General features: G+C 49.5%; 3 protein-coding genes across 5 annotated transcripts; 1 reads left to right on the top strand and 2 right to left on the bottom strand.

Annotated features, from left to right (window-relative positions):
• Positions 1–1,371: 1,371 nt before the first annotated feature.
• Positions 1,372–4,185, bottom strand: LOC100276565 (uncharacterized). Of its 3 annotated transcripts, none has more exons than XM_008683417.3 (2): positions 2,391–4,185; positions 1,372–2,273 (listed from the first exon to the last, which is right to left on the bottom strand). In XM_008683417.3, exon 1 carries the CDS (start codon positions 3,683–3,685, stop codon positions 2,504–2,506), a length of 1,182 nt encoding a protein of 393 aa, XP_008681639.1. In that variant the 5' UTR covers positions 3,686–4,185; the 3' UTR covers positions 1,372–2,273; positions 2,391–2,503. The 3 variants fall into 3 exon arrangements, with proteins under 3 accessions (XP_008681639.1, XP_008681640.1, XP_035815084.1); XM_008683418.3 differs by having other exon boundaries at positions 2,414–4,185; XM_035959191.1 differs by having other exon boundaries at positions 1,763–2,273; positions 2,395–4,185.
• Positions 3,861–7,405, top strand: LOC100193860 (uncharacterized). The gene is made up of 6 exons (NM_001138940.1): positions 3,861–4,189; positions 4,707–4,822; positions 5,111–5,237; positions 6,786–6,934; positions 7,033–7,095; positions 7,177–7,405. Exons 1-6 carry the CDS (start codon positions 3,923–3,925, stop codon positions 7,202–7,204), a joined length of 750 nt encoding a protein of 249 aa, NP_001132412.1. The 5' UTR covers positions 3,861–3,922; the 3' UTR covers positions 7,205–7,405.
• Positions 7,406–8,438: 1,033 nt separating this feature from the next.
• LOC100383653 (Chaperone protein ClpD chloroplastic) lies at positions 8,439–13,382 on the bottom strand. The gene is made up of 12 exons (XM_008645873.4): positions 12,460–13,382; positions 12,079–12,248; positions 11,743–11,972; positions 11,546–11,654; positions 11,329–11,456; positions 11,121–11,222; positions 10,757–11,038; positions 10,540–10,664; positions 10,164–10,458; positions 9,825–10,058; positions 9,186–9,416; positions 8,439–9,013 (listed from the first exon to the last, which is right to left on the bottom strand). The coding sequence occupies exons 1-12, from the start codon at positions 13,083–13,085 to the stop codon at positions 8,702–8,704; spliced, it is 2,844 nt and encodes a 947-aa protein (XP_008644095.1). The 5' UTR covers positions 13,086–13,382; the 3' UTR covers positions 8,439–8,701.
• Between the last annotated feature and the right edge of the window lie 8,207 nt (positions 13,383–21,589).

The raw sequence follows: 21,589 nt of genomic DNA, 5'->3' as shown, positions 1-21,589 counted from the left end.
GTCTCTTATAAGTTGCAGCTGCCAGCACGGGCCCGGATCCACGACGTCTTCCATGTATCCTTGTTAAAAAAGTTTGAAGGCACAGCACCAACCGCCATCGTTCCATTACCGGAAATTCTGCATGGCAGAGTCATTCCAACTCCAAACAAGGTCCTCAAGGCTCGGCTGAATCGAGGAGTTTGGGAACTCTTAGTCCATTGGGTGGGTCGGCCAGCATCAGATGCCTCTTGGGAGCAATTGGAAGACTTCACACAGACGTATCCTCTTTTTAAGCTCGCGGACGAGCTGTTTCTTGCGGAGGGGAGAAATGTTACTGATGCATTTGTAGGCTGCAAGTACCAGAGGCGCAGGCGCCAGGATCCAGCAGCAGAATCAAACAAGGAAAGTGATCAGAAAAGTGGCTAGCAATCCGGTTAGTAGGCAAGTTTTTATTACAGGGAGATATGCATTAGTTTGTTTCCAGAATAAAGGATATGCATTAGTTTACTTCCAGTTTCAGTTATTTAGTTCCTTTTGAAGGGTCGCCTCATACTATAAAGGCAGACCCGTAGTTTGTATTAGGATCATCGAGGAATAAAGTCTCCCTGCAGTTGGGCGGGACTATCTCGATCATCGTGGCTCGGCAAGCTGCCAGCCGCGGTGACGACGCCCGTCTACCTAGCCACAGTTCTTACCCTCTCAGATCTGTTCCTGGTTCTAGCCTCCTCCTCCTCTCACCTCTACGGTCGCCAAAGAGGCCCTCCAGAGGTGGCCGCATCACTGTGTTCCATTCTTACCTGGTGGGTGTCATTTTATAGAACTAATTTACAATTTTATTCCATAGAATCAGAGTACGCTTTTTTTTTCTCAAACATGTATGAGAACTGTGTATTATTGTATTAAAAGAGGAGGACCTTACAAAACACCACACACACTATAGATGCCCAAACGGGCGGCCCGGCCCGGGCCCGTTAGGCCCGACGGATAATTGGGCCGTGCCCGGCCGGCCCGCGTGCCGCAGCCACGGCCCAAGCACGGCACGCCGGCCTGGTAGTCGTGCCGGGCCGGCCCGTTAAGTGTATGGACGAGGATTTGAACCCGCGCCCTCCCTCCAACAGGAGGAACGCACTAACTGAAACAGACTAACCAGTAGAACTCTAGTGTATTTGTTGTAAATATCGAATATAAAATGTTAATATATATATACTATGTTTTATAAAATAAAAAACATATAATCGTGCCGGGCCGGGCTGGCACTGCGGGCCGAGCCAGCGGCCCAAGCACGGCACAGTTCTCGTGTCGGGCCTAGCCCGACACTATTAAACGGGCCGTGCTTCGGGCCGGCCCGTTAGGCACGGCCCATTTGGCCATCTATAACACACACCCAAAAAGAAACTTGTATAAATCACCTTTGCACCAAGAAAAAGAATACGGCCACAACCTAAAGAACGCACACACTTCTGCGACAACTAGATGAAAAGGTAAAAATACCTTTAGCCCCAGCCAAACCCCACAACTGAATTTTCTGGCTAGCAAGAAATAAGGCTCTAGCCAAACAAGAGGACACCCATCATAAACACTTATGTTGCGGTGATTCTAGATGGTCCAAGACCCAAGAATCACAAAGGAGCTGAGGTCTTTCTGCAATTATCCTCCAGCAGCAAGAATAATCTTCTCCCACGAATCATCAAAGAACTCTTCTCCAATCTGAATGTCAAGGATTTGTAGGCCTACTATTTGGAATAGCCTGAACAAAAAAACTCTGACAAGGATGCAAGAAAGGTGAAGATGGTTTATGGATTCCTTAGCTTGATCACAGTGAGGACACCCCTCTGGAAGGAAATGTCTTCTGATTCATGTTACATGACTTCTCACGGTAAAAAAGCAATTCAAGTGTCTGGTTGTCAAATTTCGAGGCAAGTACAATAAGGAAGGGCAAAATTTTCCTCAAAGGAAAAAAGGATGAAAACTAAGAGCAAAAGCTGAGAGCTCATTGAAAATGATAGGAGAGCGAAAATAGACAAGCCAGCAACAAGCCTTGCTTCTTATTTGATTCAGTGGAGCTGCATACAGAATGCGTCAGTGAAATCCTTTTTCCAAGCCCCAAATCTGATTTCTAACTCTGGAAGATAATACCAATTCTCTGCATACAGATGCCAGGTTACCATTATGAAAACTTCCATAAGATGCCGTCAATTGAATGAAGTAATGTAAAATCCAATGAACCCCAGGTCTGTTTTTCTTGGTCCATAACAACATGCATTACAAGTTTACAACATAAGCTCGGCCACAAACTGCACAAGCAAGAAATGATAAATTTGTCAGCATTCTTAGGATAAACACTGCATAAAGGTGGGCAATCGCAAACAGAATAATAATGTAAGTTCAGATGAAGCAATCACGACATATACCCACTGAATCATTCGCAGAGCACCTGTTCAACACGTTTAGAGATTGTCCTCTTGGATCCAGAGCATCCATGATATATCCAGTGCACACCAGATAGACATAAATTAAAGTGCATTCACTTGGAGAGTTCAAATTCATCTCCTCCCACCACACATCCCTCATGCTGCCTGCTAAAAGAACCATGTCTTTCTCTACCCCTCGTCCTTGGTGGCAATGCTGCCCTCAACAAAGTGGAGTACTCTTCCCTGATAGCAACAAGCGGATGTGCATGCTTCTCAAGCAGCTGGCTTCCACCGCCGTAAGCTTCTCTAAGAACAACCATCTGAGTGCCACAAACCCTGGACAGGTAAAAAATGCCAGGGTGGCGTTCGAACACCTTGGTGAACTTCTGCGGCATGCCAAGCAGCTTCCTCATATTGCTCACATTCTGGCGCTCCGTTCTCTTCGCCACAGTGAGGTGCAGCAGCTCATGGAACACTCCCACATTCCGCTTCTCCGACACGTCTGTGCGGCGGTCGAGGCCTGAAGCGTCAGCGTATGGGCTGGTGTATGGCAGCGCCTGCCACTCCCGTAGCCAGGACATGCACTTGCTTCTCAGACCATAACCCCTAGTGAAGCTCACCGGGAAGGGGATGCAGGTGGTATCGCCTCCGTCAGCGCTCTTCTCAAGCTCGGAGACGGCGAGAAGATCGTCCCAGGAGAGGAGGCGGAGCCAGACGCGCTCGTCGCCCTCCGGCTGCTCAAGGGCGAAGTGGTCAGGGTAGCGGGGGAGGATGGAGTCCTGGTAATCGCTGGGCAGGCCAAGGTCCCAGCGGAGAAGGTCGACGGTGTGGAGCGGGAGCGAACGGGGGAGAGTGAGCATGAGGAGACGGCGGAGGCGGGCGACGAGGTCGCCCTCGGTGGCGAAGAGACAATCTACCTCCCGCTGCCGCAGGACGAACGCCATGTCTGTCGGCGACACGCCGCCGCGGGACAACGTGAACATGGTATGGTATCTCCTGAGGAACTCGAGCAAAGAGTGTGCGGAACCACATATCCTTCGAGCGGACTTTTCAGCGAGGAGGTCCGACCGCGAGACGCGGTGGCCGGGCCGGGAGAACACGAGGTCGAGCAGGTGGTGGGCGGTGCGGAGGTGCCGCTCCCGCGACACTGCAGCGTCGAGGGCCCGGTCCTTGACCCACTTCACCTTCACGTTCACCAACGTCGCGCGCTGCTCCGCCGCAAACAACGGCGTCCCTGACGGCGCCGCGTTCCACCAGCCCCTCCTCGTCGCTGAGCGCAGCCATCGCCACGCCATGGGAAAGCGCCGGCGAGACGCGCTGCCCAGGTGCTCGTTTAGTTGGGCCTAATGAAATGAAATGAAATGTTGGGCCGGCCGTACGAGGAGGCCCGCCGAGGTTAAGCGAAGATACCGAGGGGATAATAAAGCGTGGCCGCCGAGAGAGCGAGAAACGCGAGGTCACGAGATATGGCGGACGGCAAGCGAGGGGAGGATTCGGCCGTGGCGTTGAAGACCTCGCCGTCGTCGGCGGTGATGGCTGGGGGTTTACGCGGCGTGAGCAACCCTCTGGAGGAGTGGAGCGGGCGCGTGAAGGCGATTGAGGCCGGGTTCCGCGCGTGGATGGCGAAGCAACCCATCCAAATCGAGGCCGCGGTGACCACGGCCGTGGGGGCGGTGCAGGGCGGGGCTCTGGGTGGGCTCATGGGCTCGCTCACAGCTGACGGCGGGTCGCCGTTCCCCATCCCGCAGCCGCCGCCCAACGCCAACCCAGAGGCCATGGCGTCGTTCAAGCAGGCCCAGGTTGTCAACCAATCTCGTCTTGGGTGATTTACGTAGCTTATATGTGTAAAATTCGTCTTTTGCTCCGAAATTGCAATTACAGATGATTAATCCAATCCATTTAGAGTGTTTGTCCGCGGAAGGAAGCAATTCACCATTAGTTTCTCTAGCCTGTTCCACGATTTGACGGTAATCGTAGCATGAAGGTTATTATTAATTACAATGACTCGTATAGGGTGAGTTCTGTCTGCAATTTACTGTGTTTAGATATGGGGTAATCGCTGGTGTGAGTCTGGGACAACATTGTATGTAATTGAATGTAACCAATAATCATATGGTTAAGAGAAAACTAGCAATTGACTATGAATTGCATAAAGCAATATACTATTTGGATCATCCATTGTGTTCAATAACTACTCCCAAAACAAATTTGAGGAAATGCTCACTTATTTGTAAGCTGTAACCATCACTCCTGTGCCTTATAGTGATATTTTTGTTCAATTATTTTGCATATCGATGCTAACAGGGTGATTTGTAGGCTTTAGCTGGTGGACCTTTGGTGCAAGCCCGGAACTTTGCAGTCATGACCGGTGCAAACGCAGGCATATCTTGTGTCATGAGAAGGATACGAGGGAAAGAGGATATCCAGGGCAGGTGGGGGTTCATAATTTTATTTTATCTTCCATACATTTCAGGGAGCGTTCACAGTTCACTAAAGTACTCAATGTGTTTGATTTAATCTCACTAATGTCAAGATGTGCACATCTTAATACCTTCATATATCTGAATCAAAGCTGGTAATTCTTATATTTCTTTTGCGTATTTGGTGCAAAAATGGTATCTTGATTCAATATGTTATTTGTAGTTAATCCTTGGCTTAAAAAAATCCTAGTTTATTAATTAGAGTGTTCCTTTATGTTTGATAATGTCATGTTTGTATAGCATGGCAGCTGCTTTCGGTTCTGGTGCTCTTTTCTCCATAGTGAGCGGAATGGGAACTCCTAATCCAGTAGCAAATGCAGTTACAACTGGTGTTGCTTTTGCAGTATTTCAAGGTGGCTTTTTCATGGTAAGCACCTTGCTATCTTTGTCAATTAATTAAATATGGAGTCACTTTACTGCTATAGTTCATTGGTATGAATATTTTATATGTATATTGTATTGCCTAGTTCATTGCCATTTCCTCTTTAAGAGAGATTGAGCTCGAGACAGGAATGTTGTCATATCTGTGGAAAGTATGTATTGGACATTTAGTTTTTCTATTAAATTGTTGTACATCAGCCAATTCAAGTTTTCCCCTTGCTTTCTAGTTTGGCCTAGCAACATACCATGCTTGTATGAAATTGTGGAACCTAAAATCTGCACAAGGGGCTCACACATTACTGTATTTTGTTTATTTTTTACAAGCTTTGCCATGAAATATGCTACATGAACATAGGCATCAGAATTCAGACATATGCGCAAACTACCTATAGGCCTGCAGTTCTGTGAAAGCAAATTGAAAACATAAATCACTGTTTTAAAGGCGTTGCCTAGGCGCCCAAGCGGTGGTCCAATGCCTAGGCGCCTTGCTCGCCTACCTCGCCTATGCATCTAGGCGGCAGTCCAATGCCTTGGCTCGCCATACCGCTTTAAAAACCATGCAAATAAGAATAACACGCACCCATGACGATGACTGCTCCTTGGCCTTGTGGTTGCACAATCAACGACACCTCATTATCCTCGGGCGAGCTTTCCCCGAGGCTTTGTCCATCGCCACAGTGAGGACTGCCATAGGTGCAGGGACTACAGGCAGTGTAGTGGTCAGCCCATCGATTTGCTTCTAGTGTCTGTCAGGGAATCATGTGGGTTGCAGATGCGTTGTTAATAGGTTGAATCCATGGTCTGGTAAACAGTTGGTTTTGGATTAGGGTGAGGCACACTTGCGGTTTGTAGTGGTTTGAATGGTGCAGGCGCGAAAGGGCCTCTTGCTGAGTTGGTCACCCCTCAGGTCCTGAGTTTGACTCCCCGTAGGAGTGAATTTTAGTTTAGGGGTAAAAAAATCCTCTTATCTGTCCCACGCCAAAGCACAGATCTAAGGCCTGGTCTCCGGTCCCTGGTCATTCTCACAGGGATATGGTGCCGTTGTGTATGGGTGGAGCAAGGGTTTGGAGGTTTTCTCGATCTACACGAGATCTTCTTCTTAATATAATACTCGGGGGTTGTCTTACTCTCACCCCCCGCAGGTCGAGTTTATTTGGATGGTGCAGTTGCAGGAATAGTTGGTGGGGGTTAAAAATGTGCGTTGATTGGTCTGGATTTAGATTGGATCTTGGACCATTAGCGGGTTTAGATGGAATTCATGAAATGGATTTAGGGAGTATTATTTATAATATTCTGATGAAATAATTATGGTTTAGTAGAATGAATGCTCCTTTCTGCTAAGTTTTGTTTGCTTGCAAAATTATTTGAACAAGTTTCTGGAATCTAACCTATATTTTGGCAGTGCTATATATATATATTTTTTTTTGTTGAAATCACTACTTGAATGATCTTATCACAAAGAACAACCGACTATTTGCTAATCAGTACTGTTATGTGATATACTTATTCTCCATTTGGAATCTACTGGATGTAGATCGGGCAGAAATTCTCAAAGCCACCAAGTGAAGATACATACTACTCTCGGACAAGAAGCATGCTGCACAAACTGGGTCTTGAAAAGTATGAGAAGAATTTCAAGAGGGGTCTCCTCAATGATCAAACGTTACCACTCCTTACGGACAGGTAAACAGTTCTTCTCCTTAGTCTTATAGACTGACAAGAGACAAGGATGAGAAACATTTGTTGGGTATATATTGATATATCCTTTTCTGTTGCACCAGTGCTCTGAGAGATGTGAAGATTCCTCCTGGACCCAGACTTCTCATACTCGACCAAATTAAAAGGTTTGGATCGTTGCACTAGCCTTCCATGTTTCCATCTCTTACTTTTCCTTGACCTGATCTAGTTATGTTTGGATTTGTTAGGGACCCCGAGCTGGTTCAAGCAAAGTAGCAGTCACAATTGTCGACAGCTGGTTCTTTCTGGGTTGCATAGGGTTTGAAAGCGATGCCGTCTCTAGTTTCTTAATAAACTTTCTAGGCAAGCAAGCAAGAATTTAGTTGTGCTGTAGTTAATTGTTTTTTGGCCGATCAGTTTGCATCGATCCTATTAAATTCTGAACAACAGGTATTTATACGCATCTTATTCAAATTTAAACTGGCATTCTCTACATTATGCAAATATGTTGGAAACAAGGTTGATGGATTAATTTGGCGTGACCGGCTGTCGTGTATACTTGAGTGAATCAACGAGGAAATAAATATTGCTTTCTAGAGGCTAACAAGTTCCGACAAGATGACTAGGCCTGTTTAGAAGCAACCAGTTTTTAAGAAACTGGTTTATAGAAACTAAACGGTGTGCTTCCTGGCCCTGTATAGTACTCCCTCCGTTTTTTTAGGGACAAATATTCGAAAACAGAGCTAGTATACAGCAGCTTCAGTGTGTCAGGCGAGTTCGAACAGCCTGACTGGAGGTGAGCTAGAACCGGTCACCTGGTGGGTGTGGCCGTGGCCGTGGCCGTGCTTCTGATTTCTAAAGAGGGGACTGTTTTAAGATGAAGCAGCGGTGCAGGTTGATGAAACTACTGAAATTCATGGTGTTTTAAGATGAAGCAGCGGTGCAGGTTGATGGAACTTCTGAAATTCATGTACGGCGTAGTAGTGAGATCTACCACGCTGCCAAACAAATGACGCCAGTTTGTAAGCCAAGAAAGCTTTTAATTAATTTAGGGCTCTAAATGTTAAGCCACGACAGTTCGTAGAAGGAATCACAGTGCAATTTTCTCTTCAAATGGAAATTTGGCGAGGCACCACCACCCCGGATATTAAAAATCTTCTCGGCAAACTTCACAGCTAAGAGAGCAAGCAACCGACTAGCGTAGATAGCGTTGGAATGATATACATAGTCAGTTCTATGGTAACAGAACAATGAACAATAGTGATGAACATTAATTTCTGGCAACCGGAGGCATAGACTGTATAAGGGTATGACTAGCAGATCGTTTATATGGCTGCACAGCTATAGACTATATTGAAGTTTAAAATAAGAGATAAATGGGTAAGCCGATGAACAATAGTGATGAACAGTAATTTCTGGCGACCGGAGAGGCATAGACTGTATAAGGGTATCGTTTATATGGCTGCACAGCTATAGACTATATTGAAGTTTAAAATAAGAGATAAATGGGTAAGCCGATGAAGATAGTTTAATGATGATATATATGGCCAGTTGAATCAGAAACAATTCAACAATATACATACAGCTGGATGAAAATTTCAAATAACTCCAATGACTGACCAGATTCCCCTATCTGGATCATCTGGTTGATATATATACATAATGAAATACTACTCTATATATCTACGTAACAAAGAATTAATAATCTCTATCTTGAAAGAATAAAAGATTTAGATCCCTAATCTACTACACTGGAAAAGGTCCAACACAGCTTCAGATTGCCCGTGTTGGGTCAGAGACCTGGACGATCTGTTGGTCCAGATGGCCCATGCATGGCTTCCCCTCTGCATCGATGTCCATCAGTATCGTGTCACCGGGCTTGAACTCGCCAAAAAGAATCGCTTCGCTGATGACATCCTCGATAATGTGGGTGACAGCTCTCCTCAGAGGCCGAGCGCCATAGCTTTTGTCGTAGCCCTCTTGGCATATCAGGTCCTTCATTGCATCAGACACCTCCAAACCTATCCCGAGGGCCAAAAGTCGGCCCTTGACTTCCTTTAGGATGATATCAAGAATGGCCAGCATCTGCAAAAAATGATGAGGTTATTACCATTAGCATCTCGTGTGCTCTGAGGTTAGACCATTAGTTTTATGATTGAAACTATGAATTTCGTACAGCCATAAGTGGCTAATGCTTTGAAAAGGTCTATGAATTACCAGCAGAACAACTTCGGAGCAAAATGTATAAGAAACAAACCTGAGTCTTCTCCAGAGGACGGAACACAACCATCTCGTCGATTCTATTGAGCAACTCTGGACGGAAAAATGCCTTGAGCTCTTCCATCACTAAGGATTTCATTGCGAAGTATGAGCCTGACTCGGTATCTTCCTTCAAGAAACCTATGCTCTGTCTTCCTTTTGAAATTGATGTTGAACCAACATTCGAAGTCATGACAATCAACGTATTTTTGAAGGAAACCCTGCGACCCTGCACTCCACACAAGATTTCATTGTAAATATAACATGCCCAGAACTTAAAAGCTACATCCTAAAATACGCAAGAATTACATGGACAGGTTCAGGACTATTTAAGTTACTGAAAATATACAATATAGAGTGGTATATTGATTTATAAATTGCCTTGATATTTAATTTCAGCAATCATGTGCTCGATGACAAAATGGCTTGTATATTAAATAAATTGTAACGAAATAATGAATTCTGACGGTTTGTAAGTTTCCAGGGATAGGGACATAGGGTTTGTCTCCTATGGTTCAGTAACTACATTATTTAAAATCTATCGGCTGCCCTTTAAAACAGTGCTGTTGTGGCTGCCACTACGTCTGTCAGCCGAACAGAGTATAGTTGCATGTAACGGGAGTCACTGATCTATTACCTGTGAGTCTGTCAAATGTCCATCCTCAAATATTTGGAGAAGGATGTTGAAAATATCAGGGTGAGCTTTCTCTATCTCATCCAACAATACCACAGTAAATGGTTTTCTCCTGACTGCTTCTGTCAAAGTACCAGTTTCACCATACCCAATGTACCCTGGAGGAGAGCCTATGAGCTTGCTCACAGTGTGCCTCTCCATATACTCGCTCATGTCTAACCTAAGCATAGCAGATTCCTATTTTGAAAACAAAAGCAAACATCTTATCAGGCTACATTTAATTAATCAATCGTAAGGATTGTGCAAATAATAACACAAGGGTCAGAATATGATTTGACTTACCGATCCAAAATAACTAGCTGCTAGAGCTTTGGTGAGCTCTGTTTTACCAACTCCTGTTGGACCACAGAAAAGCAGCGTAGCAATAGGTCTATCAGGATCGTTAAGGCCAACACGTGATCTCTTCACTGCACGAGATATGGCCACAACAGCATCATCTTGGCCAATGACACGTTTTCTGAGTTCGTCGTCCAGTCCTACTAGAAGTTTTTTATCGTCGGCAGTCAACTGCTGTACTGGTATCCCAGACCATAATGAGGCAACCCTTGCAATTTCCTCTGTCCCAACTACAACTGGTCTGCATTCAAAATGCTCCTTGGTGAGAAGATATGTAGGGCATGAGATTATCTTGTACAAGATGTTGGCAGAAAAAACTTACTCATCAGCTGAGAGTGATGAAGTAGATGTTGACTCAATATTGTCTCTGTGTAGTGCTTCAACGTTAGCACTACCACTCTCTTCAGCATTCTCATTTGGAGAATATTTTTCCTTGTTAGATAACACCTAAGTAACGAGGGACAATACTATCAGACTTTTTTCTCGCTAGATGGACCAAAAGGTTAAAATCATAAAAGCTGTGCATAATTTTTCATTACCACTTCATGCATGGCCTGAGCAGCTCTTATCTCTTGCCAGTATTCATCTGGTGACTTCAAGAGAATCGAAGACTGCCCTTCCTTCTTCCTATTAAATGATTCCATCCGAGCTCTACTTCCAGCCTCATCAATCAGATCAATAGCCTTATCAGGAAGCTGTCTGTCAGGAATGTATCTTGCTGACAAATAAACTGCTGCATTGATGGCTTCCAATGTGAATTTGCATTTATGGTAAGTTTCATATTTTTCACGAAGACCCAGTAATATCTTCACAGCATCTTCCTGCAGTAAGGTTGAAAAAATGGTTACGACAGAAATTTACATGTTAAACTACCACGCTTTCATAGAAAAACAGCCGCAGTACCTGACTAGGCTCATCTACTAGTACTGGCTGGAAGCGGCGGGCCAAAGCCTTATCCTTCTCAAAATGCATCCGGTGTTCATCTAGAGTTGTAGCAGCAATGCACTAAAAATGCAAACAAATACTGTCCATAAGATAGGAAATATGAAAAAGTATGATCTTCTCTACACTGAATGAGTACACTGAGCAAGAAATTAGATGAATCTAATACCTGCAATTCACCTCTAGCAAGCGCGGGCTTCAGCAAGTTGCCAATGTCAAGACCAGAACCCTTACTCTTTCCAACAGTTCCAGATCCAATAAGGTTGTGGACCTCATCAATAAAAAGAATAACATCGCCTGCACAAAGTTCTTATGATTTTTAATATTCATGACCACGTGCAGAAGCTCCATATCTGATAACATTTCAGAATGCACTACTAACTGACCTGCTTCCCGGACCTCGCGGATTATATTAGTAACCCTAGACTCCAGTTCACCCCTCTCCTTTGCACCAGCAATAAGGAGACCAACATCTAGCGACAATATGCGCTTTGCCTGCAAATAATTTAAATATGAAAACCACTTATCTGTAAGCTAATCGTGGTGCATAACCTTAGATCTGTCACTGGCAAGTCAAGCTTACCACAAGGTAAATGGGGACATCTCCATTTGCAATTCGAAGAGCCAGACCCTCGGCAATTGCAGTTTTGCCAACACCCGCCTCACCCAAAAGAATAGGGTTGTTCTTCGTCCGCCGGCATACTATCTGAACTACTCTTTCAATCTCTTCTTCACGGCCAATAATAGGATCAATGAAACCTCCACTAGCTTGTGTGGTCAAATCCAAACAAAATTGATCCAGCGCACCCTTATCTGAAAAAAAAGATAAACAATGCAAGCGTCCATTGAGGTTTTTTACTTGACCTATAGTGGAACAAACATGAGTGTAAGCTTTGACTGAACTCCTCTAGCTCCTGACCTTTCTTTTTAGTCAAGGACTGGGAGAAGGCAGATCTTCCGGCTGCAGCAGGGGCTTTCTTTGGAACTTTGAAAGATGATGGTTCAGCAGGATCTCTGCCATCTTTCGCAAGCTCTGCTTGGAGACGGTCGACTGCAACCGATGCTAGATGACTGGGATCCGCTCCCAAACTACAGCAATCGACAGCATGCAGCAATGAGGCCCAAACAACGAAAGGATGCGAAGATAACTGAGATCATTTTTCATTGGGGCGAGCCTATCAATCATATCTGTACAACTAGATGCCAAACTTCGTTTGTGTAATGTGGTCGATAAGTAAATGTCATCGATTGCAGCGGATCTGGAGATCAGTTGCAATGGAAAACAAACAAGAGAACGTACCTCCTTAGGAGGTTGTTGGTGGTTGGATCGTCGAGGGAGAAGAGTGCGATGGCGAGGTGCTCGGGCGAGACGAAGCTGGAGCCCATGTTCTTGGAGAGCACGACGGCCACGTCGAAGACCTGCTTGGTGGGCGCGGCGAAGGGCACGTCCGTGTCGAGCCCCGACGACCCGGGCCTAGACGCCGCGGTGGCCGAGTCCGCGTCCCTGGCACTGGCAGCGATGCCGCGGCACTCCTCGCGCGCGCGCTCGATGTTGATCCCCGACGAGAGGAAGCCGCCCGAGGATCGGTCCTCGGCGACCAGGCCGAGGAGGAGGTGGCGCGGCGCCACGGCGGGCTCCCCGAGCCCCCGGGCCTCCCGCTGCGACAGCACGACCGCCTTGACGGCCCGCTCCGTGAACCGCTCGAACACCGCCCTGACGACGCCGACGCCCCCCCTGCGCGCCCGGCGCGTGGGCGCCGCCGCGGCCGCGGATGCCGGGCGTGGGAGCGGGTGCGCCAGCACCACCGCCCTCCCGAACCCCGCTGCGCCCCAGCGAGCCGCCGGCGCGGCCAGCCTCCGCGCCGCGGCGCCGCGGCCCCCGGCGGTGAGGACGGACGACGAGGTGGAGCAGCAGCACACCTCCATAGCTACCGCACCAGCAACGACACACAAAAAAAGAAACAAGAAAAATTAAGGAACTACCTTAACCCTCCCCTGTCCTAGGAACGAATCAAATGCTTATATGCTTGCTTAGGCAGCGGTTAGTCACGCTCTCGCTACGCGTCGCACGCCAACAGCTATCTAGTCTATCTATCTGCTTGGAGTTGGAGGCGTGGCGTGGCGTGGCGTGGCGAGTGGATGAGTAGGCGAGGAGGAGACGGGGGAGAGCGGTATAAAAATACCGCGCGGCGGAGGCGGGGGCGGAGGCGGGGAGGACGGAACGGAAGGAAGGGGAAGGAAGCACGCAAGGAAGGAGGGACACGAGTCCGGAATGGCAGTTCGGCCGGCGGGTGCGCGCGCGTGGGGGCGAGCGAAACGAAAGAAAGGGATCGGTGGTGCCCACTGCTCAGCCTCGGTGTCCTCCGTTTCTACCGCGCGTCGGCCGTGCCGGGCCGGGATGTCTCCGCCTCCGCACGCCACCACACCACCAGTCCACCACCCACACCGGCCCCCGCGGTCAACCGGCCAAGGCGTGGCGGTCCGTCCGACTGCGATCGGCAGCAGGGGCCGGGGTGGTTCGGCCGCTGTTTCGGCCGTTTCTGGGCTTTTCGGTGCCGTGGCCATACTGCGTGGGGGCCGATGGTCAGCTTGGCTGGCCAGTGCAGCAGCGGACCGAGTCGGCGCGAGATCGTTCACGTCGGCACATGTGTCATCCTCCACTGCCCGCGACGTGGGCGGCTGTGCTCAAGCGGGCGGGGTGCTGCTCACTCGCGTACCGGAAGCTTCTGCCTTTTTTTTTCCCGATACATGCACGTTTGTGAAAACAGCCCCGGTCCCGCCCTGGCAGTCGGGGATTGACCGTGCCGAAACAGGCACCGTCTCCTGTTTGGACTCGTGAGCCTGTTAACCATGCATGCTGCGTGGTTACAGTAATCCGTGTTCTTGGAGAACAGGGAAACGGATGCGGTGCAGAGCAAAACAAGGCAGGGGGAGGGTCGACGGGTACGTGCTCCTACTCTCCTCTGAACCACAACGGCCACAACAAGTACACATTGCTACTGCATCTTCTTCTAGCTCCCGTTAGTTAGATACTCTCAGCGACGAACAAGTTTAGGTCTACATGTAGACAACCACCAGCTGCGTGTCTGTACACCAACCATACGAGATCTGACAGGGGGTCACACGTGCAAGTGCAGTGGCCGGTCTCTACCTAACAACACTAAACACTAGGATACATAGGCTTAGGGGTGGATAACGAGTCAGCTTGGCTCGGCTTGTTCGAGTTCGAGTTGGCTCGTTAAGCTAACGAGCAAGCTCGACTCAGCCTGTTAAGTTAACGAGCCACAGAGTCAACTCGGCTCGACTCATTTACAAGCTCGAGCTAGCTCGTGAGCTAGAACAGAAAAAATAATATATATAATAATTAATTTTTAGTTAATTTTAAACTAATTTAACAATAGAAAATAGTAATTATACTTATAGTTTCGTAAACCACGTCAATGTAACACCTAATGAGCATAATTCATCATTCATCAATTCACAATTCACATACATGTTCATCAGTTTAACCCACAATTATATTTGCATAGACTAATTTAATACATAAACATAGTTCATTAATCATTATTTTAACAAATAAGCCATAGACACCTCACGTACATATAACATGCTCATCAATTATTCTGTAAATGATGTGCATATAGTTTCGTTTTGCTAGAATGTGGTAGCTTGTTTGGCTCACAAGCTGACTCGTTAACAAACCGAGCTAGAATGTCAGCTCAGCTCGTGAAAAAATTCAAACAAGCTGATCCGAGCTGAGTTGACCATGAACCAAGCGAGCCAATAAGCCACAAGCATTTTGTCCAGCCCTACATAGGCTACTACTAAGCTTACTGTCTTTTACTACTAATTACTCCTCGTGAAAAAATTAATTGTCCACCGATCATGCGCATTGTTCATCCTCACTAATACACTGGTGAGATGGCGCGAGGTTAGTTTCGCGGGACAGTCGACTCGACCGTCCTCGTCCACCGGAACCGGATGGATGGTGACGGACGGCAGGCTTATTTGCACACGGAACGCAACACCCACCAGGCAGCAGGCACTTGCGTGCGGAGGAGCGCGAAAGAGAAGGCAAGCCTTTCCCTACACGGTTTGGTGCTTCGCGCTCACCCTACTTGTTTGTTCTTTCAACGCCAGGAGCACAGTTTCCCGCTTTTTCCTGGCCTGGCCTGGCCCGCCTAGCAAGTTCCGTCTCAGCCAGTCCGTTGCTTCCTACTCGCGCCGTTGACTATACTTTTCTTTCTTCCAGATTTTTCTTTCTCTCTTTTTTTTCGCAAGGGTGGTCTGCCAGTTTTCGCGATACTCCTCGGTGGGCTGAATCTATCTACAGTTCCATATGCGCGCACTAGTGACAATGACGACTTGAAGAAGCTGTCTGCTGATTGGTTTTGTTTCGTATTTATTTACCATATGAAAATAAAGAGCTTATGTTTTCAATCATAACCGATCAAAATCCAACAAGGCTGCTGACACGCCTAGCCACTCTGTCGTTACCCCTAAATAAGGGTAACTCTACGGCAGTATCAAGGCACAGCGCCCGCGCGGCTATCACTTAGCCGTGTGGCAATGGTGCTGCGTCCGTAACCAAGGCGCGCCTCGGCCCAGCCACAAGCGGCTGCTCAGGACCCACAGCGGCGCTCGGCCTCACCGCAGGGGCGGGTTCGGAGCCACCACGTGTCCGAAAAGGAGGAATGCTCCAGGGCATCTGCAGTAAGTCCGGACCCCCATGAGAGTGCGTCGAACCCCTAGGTTTACGACAGGACTCCTAGGGGAGGTCCGGGACCTCCATGTGTGCATGCTAGGCCCCTGAGGTGGGAACCAGACCCCTCTGCAAGGGGTCCGGACTGCTCACAGCAGGTCCCGGTGCGCTAGGACGGAAAATACTTAAGCCCTGGTCAAAGACCAGGCAGGGGTCCGACGCTGACACGTGTCTGGGCCCCATCCTGTACGCCTCAGCTCCCCGTCCAGGCGGAGACCCGATGCTGCCACGTGACCCTCTACCTGTGACGTAAGCCAGCGGGCGGAGCCTGACGAAAGGCCTATGCACCGCGAGCCGCGCCGCGCGTCGCATACTACGCTGTCTCGGCATTTAATGCGGAGAAGGCCCGCCGCCTGACATGCGATGTGCCGTCTCAGCATTTAATGTGCCCCGTCCACTCTGCTGGCAGGCGATGTGCCGACTCAGCATTTAATGCGCCCTCTCTCTACTCCTCTGGTGGATAGCGACCGGGCCATCCTGCAGACGACGTGCCTGTCCAATCTGTTGGCAGGTGGCGAGCTACCACATTGTCGGCGTTTCGGACCCGGGGGACCCCCAACCGGACCGACTAGTGAATTTTGTGCCGCGTGCCCCTGCCCAGATGGGTTGATGCAAGATGGAACACAAGAGGAGGGATGAGGCTTATATTATCTTGCACCGGGGTACTTGCAGTAGGGGTTACAAGCTTCGCGAGAGAGGGAATGGGTCCTAGGCCTCCTGAGGAGTCTAGTGTTGCGGAGTGGAGTTCGATGTTTGAGTGAGTCCGTCTCCGTCGTCCTTGCTGCCCGTGCCCTCCTCCCTTGAGAAGGCCCTGTGCATCCCCTTTTATAGATACAAGGGGATGGTCCAGCTGTACATATGGGGGTGTTGCTATGTGCTAACGTGGCCTGCGGAGAAGTGCTTGAGCCCTGTAGAAGCATAGCTAGCGGTGCGGTCCTGGGTCCTGCTGACGTTTCTTTGCCTTCGTAGAGAGCTTGAGGACTATTGACGTCATGGACGCATGCGGGGAACCATCATTACCTATTGCCGGAGTAATCTAGATGTGACTCTGGTCTTGTTCCTTCGTAGCCTGAGGCGGCTAGCTAGAGGTAGGGTAATGATGTATCCCCTATAGCGTAGTCGGTCCGAGGCCGAGGTCGAGGTCGGGCGAGGTGGTGACTTCTCCTGAGGCCGAGGCCGAGGTCGGGCGAGGTTGTGACTCTTCCCGAGATCGAGGCTGAGGTCAGGCGTGGCGGAGACCTTCTCCCGAGGCCGAGACAGAGGTCGGGTGTGGCAGAGACCTTCTCCTGAGGCCGAGGCTGAGGCCTGGGGTCGGGGTCGGGCGAGGCGGAGACCTTCTCCCGAGGCCGAGGCCGAGGCCTGGGGTCGGGCGAGGCGGAGCTCTCTGTTGCGCCTGAGGCTGAACTCGGGAGAAGTCGTGACTTACTGTTGTTAGTCTTACCCTGGTGGTTGGCACAGTAGTTGGAACGGGGTGAATAGTGTTGTTTTCCTGTCAGAACGATCAGTAAAGGGGCGAAGTGACTGCGGTCACTTCGACCTTGCCAACTGAGACGCGCGTGTCAGGACAAGGTGTCAGGCGATCCTTGCATTAAATGCGCATGCGATACGGTCGGCGGTAAGGCGATTTGGCCGAGGTTGTTATACGACAAAGTTTGCCCGAGCTTAGCCTCGGACGAGCCAGGGGTGCGCCCGCTGCCTGAGGGGGCCCTCGGGCGAGCCGTGAATCTGTCCGGGACCACTGTTCTTGCCCGAGGCCGGGCTCGGACGAGACGAGATCGCGTCCCTTGGTAGATGAGGCTTTAACTTCGCGCTGTGCTTACCAGCCTTCACGGTCTGTTTTGAAGATGTTTTTCAGCCATGCTTAGGAGGATTGGGGGTACCCCTAATTACGGTACCCGATAGTAGCCCCCGAGCCTCAAAGGGAGTGTAGGCACTCGCTTGGAGGTTCTGCCGGATTTTTTGCAAGGAGACTAGCCCTTCTCGGTTATATTTTGTCCTGATGGGTGCGCGCGAGCGCACCCGTCGGGTGTAGCCCCCGAGGCCTCGGAGGAGTGGTTTGACTCCTCTGAGGTCTTAATTCTTCTTGTGATTCCTCAGTCGGCCTTGTTGTTCCCTCATGCGGCCTGGCCGCAGCCCGGGTGCATGGTCAGGCTCCGAGTTTTTAAGCTGGTTTGTTGATGTGGTCAACAATTTGGCCATGGCCTAGTGTGAGAGCGGCCTCCAAGCCTCTGCATGGAGCGAGAGGACGATCAAGGACCGTCTCGGCTTTTTATTGTATGCCCCTTCGTCGCCTTTCTGCAAGGAGGAGAGGGGGAATGCGCCATGTTACCCTCGGTAGGCGCTGAACATGGTGTTTCCAGTGAGTTGCTAGCGGGTAATCCGAGTGGACGCCCGAGCCCTGTTCAATAAGGGTCGGCTAGTGGCCCAGGGGCGCGCTCCAAAAGTACCTGCAGGTGATTCGCTGGACTCGGACCCATTCGATAGGGTCTGAGGGCTCGGTGCCTTCCTTCGGTGGGATTCCATTACAAATTGTTCCCGCTGGTCTTGGAAATGTCTTAGGATACCTCGGGAGCGTAGCCCGAGCCTTGGCCGTGTAACGGGTGTACCCAGGGTCATCCCTGACTCTGCATGTTCTGGGGCGGCTGTCGAATCCCTTCGAGGGGCCAGCCTTCGAACCCCTGATCAGTAAAAGGGCTCGGAGCCCGAGTGCTCTGGGGCATTCGCCAAACCCTGCGGGGCGCAACCTTCGAACCCCTGATCAGCAGGAGGGCTCGGGGCCCGTTTCCTTCGCTGCGAAGGACTCCTTCGAAATGTCCTGTTTCCCGATCCCTGTGGAGAGAGAGAGAAAGAGAAAGGAAAGGAGATATTTCGAAACAATGTGGCGCACCTTTTTTGAGGCAGTCATCATGACGGAGGCATAACGATGCCCGTCCGCCTGCTAGAGGAGACGTGTGTCCTGCCAGGGAGTTAATGCGACGGGACAGGCGACTCGTGGGGTATCTGTTGCGCGTGCGCGAGCCGTTCGAGGAATGGAACATGGGTGTGTCGTCTTTATGCTGTAGGAGAGGGCTCCCCTGCCGCTTCAGGGGAGGATGCGAGCCTGCAGGTGGGACCAGGGCCTGGTTGGTGGTTGGACCGCTGCCTCCGCCTGTTGCGGCAATTATTGCCGGTCCGCCTATGGTCATACCAGCCGTCACGTCTATCCCCACGGATGACTGACCCATGACCGTCACACGTAATTGGCACTGTTGGGTCATGCGCGGGGCTGCCTCGAGTCGCTGCACTGGTTCTATAGTCCCGAGAAGACGCGGCATTGGCGCAAGTGGCGGTGCGGTTTCTTTGCACATGGTAACCGGTGCGCCGGTTACATGACATGTGGGCCCGGGCCTCCATGCTGGACCGCTAGTTGCAACGAAGCTGAAAGGGTGCACGTCCGTGGTGCGGTTGCATGCTTCTCACATGGCGGCCCGCCTTTTCGACCGCTGGTTTCGGCGAGGATGAGAGAGCGCTTAACCGCAGGGCGGTTGCATGCTTCGTGTGTAGCGATTCGCCATCTTCGTATTTCGGGTCAGTTTGTATGACATGTGGGACCTAGCCCCCGTGTCGTAGGGCGGGAACCCTGGAGCACGTCGGGGGAGTCTTTGCCCGTGATGCTTCGGGGCACGAGTGGGGAGATCCGTCTTTAAAAAGGGATCGATCTCCCGGGTAGTAGCCATGCCTTTGCTCTTCTCGTATTCATCGCATCTTTCCATCTTCCAGGCCTCTAGATGGGGTGCACCGGCGTTGCCTTCTTCTTCCTGCCGTTGGAGGAGCGCGACCTCGTGGGGGTTAGCGCTCTTTAGTCACCGCTTGGCTTCAAGGATTTTCATCATGCAGCTCGGCTGCCGTTCCCCGCCAGTGGTCACCCAGAAAGATGACCACCAACCTTGTGGCGGAGAAGAGCGAGCCGGGCTGTGGCCTCCCTGCCGCCCTCAACTTCAAGGATGTTCATCATCCGTGCTGGGGGCGAGGGCAAGCCGAGCTGGGGCCCTGCCTTCCGCATGGGCTGGCGACCCGCTTCTTCCTCCAGCATTCGGGGGAGAAGGGCGTTCACCAGCCTTGCGGAGGAGGCGAACTGCCACCTGCTGCCTGGTCGGGATGTGGCTGTTTGTCCACCGCACGGGCGACGGTCGCGCCGTGCACAGGTCGGCCACGTCCATGGCTTGTCCCGCGCCGCCGGCCACACCGGGGGTCATATAAGACATCGTACGCCGCGGGGCGGTGTCCACGTTCCTAGATGGCCTTGTCCTCACTCCCGTAGCGACGACGGGAGCGAGGACCTCCTTGTGCGAGCTGGGGCAGCCGCCATTCGCCGGTGCGACGTTGGTGCGCAGGTGGCCGCTGTTGTCGGTGCTGAGGTGGTGGTGGCCGCCAAAGGTGAGGCTTCCCACCGCAGAGGTGGTTGCCTCTGCCGACGAGACCGTTAGTGCCACCTGCGGGCGGACCTCCGGCTCTTTGGCTTTAATGGCTTGTTCTCGCCCCCCATGTGGGGACGCGGGCGAGGGCCTTTGCAAAAATAGTCAAAGGTAAATGAATAAGATTTTGAGAAGCATTTTCAAGATTTAAAATTTTGTCCCCTTGTTTCAAATGCTTTTCCTTTGACTAAACAAAACTCCCCCGCAAATAAATTCTCCTCTTAGTGTTCAAGAGGGTTTTAAGATATCAATTTTGAAAATACTACTTTCTCCCCCTTTTGAACACATTAAGAGACCAATTTGAAATTTACCAATTGAAAATTATTTTAAAATTAAAATTAGGGTGGTGGTGCGGTCCTTTTGCTTTGGGCTCATACTTTCTCCCCCTTTGGCATGAATCGCCAAAAACGGATACTTTGAGTGAGATATAAGTCCTTTTCTTTTTCTCCCCCTTTGGCAAACAATTGAAATACCAATTGAAATAGAGATATGAGTGAAGATTATACCAAAGTGGAGAACTATGCGGAATACCGGCAAAGAGTGGATAATACCGAAAGAGTTGAGCGGAAGCGTCGTCTTCGCCGAATATTCCATTTCCCTTTCAATTCTATGAATAAGCATGAGAACACACTAGAAAACACATTAGTCATAGACATAAAAGAGATATGATCAAAATGATATATCAAATTAAGCATGATCATAGTTCTATATAACATAGATTGCTCCCCCTAAGTATGTGCATGGAGAGGAACACATATTTTGGCCTTAAATGCCATTTGCACATAATTAGGTTAATGAGAACATATCTATATCATACAGAATGTGAAGTGCATTGTGTCATAGTATAAGTGTGATGCTCATAACAATTTATGCACTTATGAAAGCATGTTGTAAATATTTTAAGCATTTTCCCTTAAGGATTTCAAAGAGACTTAAGGACCATCCACCTTTGGAACAAAGGCAGCTTATCCTCGTTACAAGGTTAAGCTTTAAGCTCTTTGACAATAAAAGTACTTCATCTAGTTTTACCAAAGATGCACTAAAGCAGGAATGAATTTTGGGAAATTAAACTAGGTATGGAGCAGGGATAATGCATGGACATGCTTTCTCTTCCTTTTATACAAGACATACAAAGAATGTATAGAAAAGGAAGATTTAGGTACAGGTTTAAATGAAAGGAGATAGTTTTACCTTTTTGTACCTTTACATAGAGA

Source organism: Zea mays, chromosome 5, assembly GCF_902167145.1.
Source record: "Zea mays cultivar B73 chromosome 5, Zm-B73-REFERENCE-NAM-5.0, whole genome shotgun sequence".
Lineage (NCBI taxonomy): Eukaryota > Viridiplantae > Streptophyta > Magnoliopsida > Poales > Poaceae > Zea > Zea mays.
The sequence above is the reverse complement of the archived record's forward strand: the minus strand, read 5'-3'. Positions and strand labels throughout refer to the sequence as shown.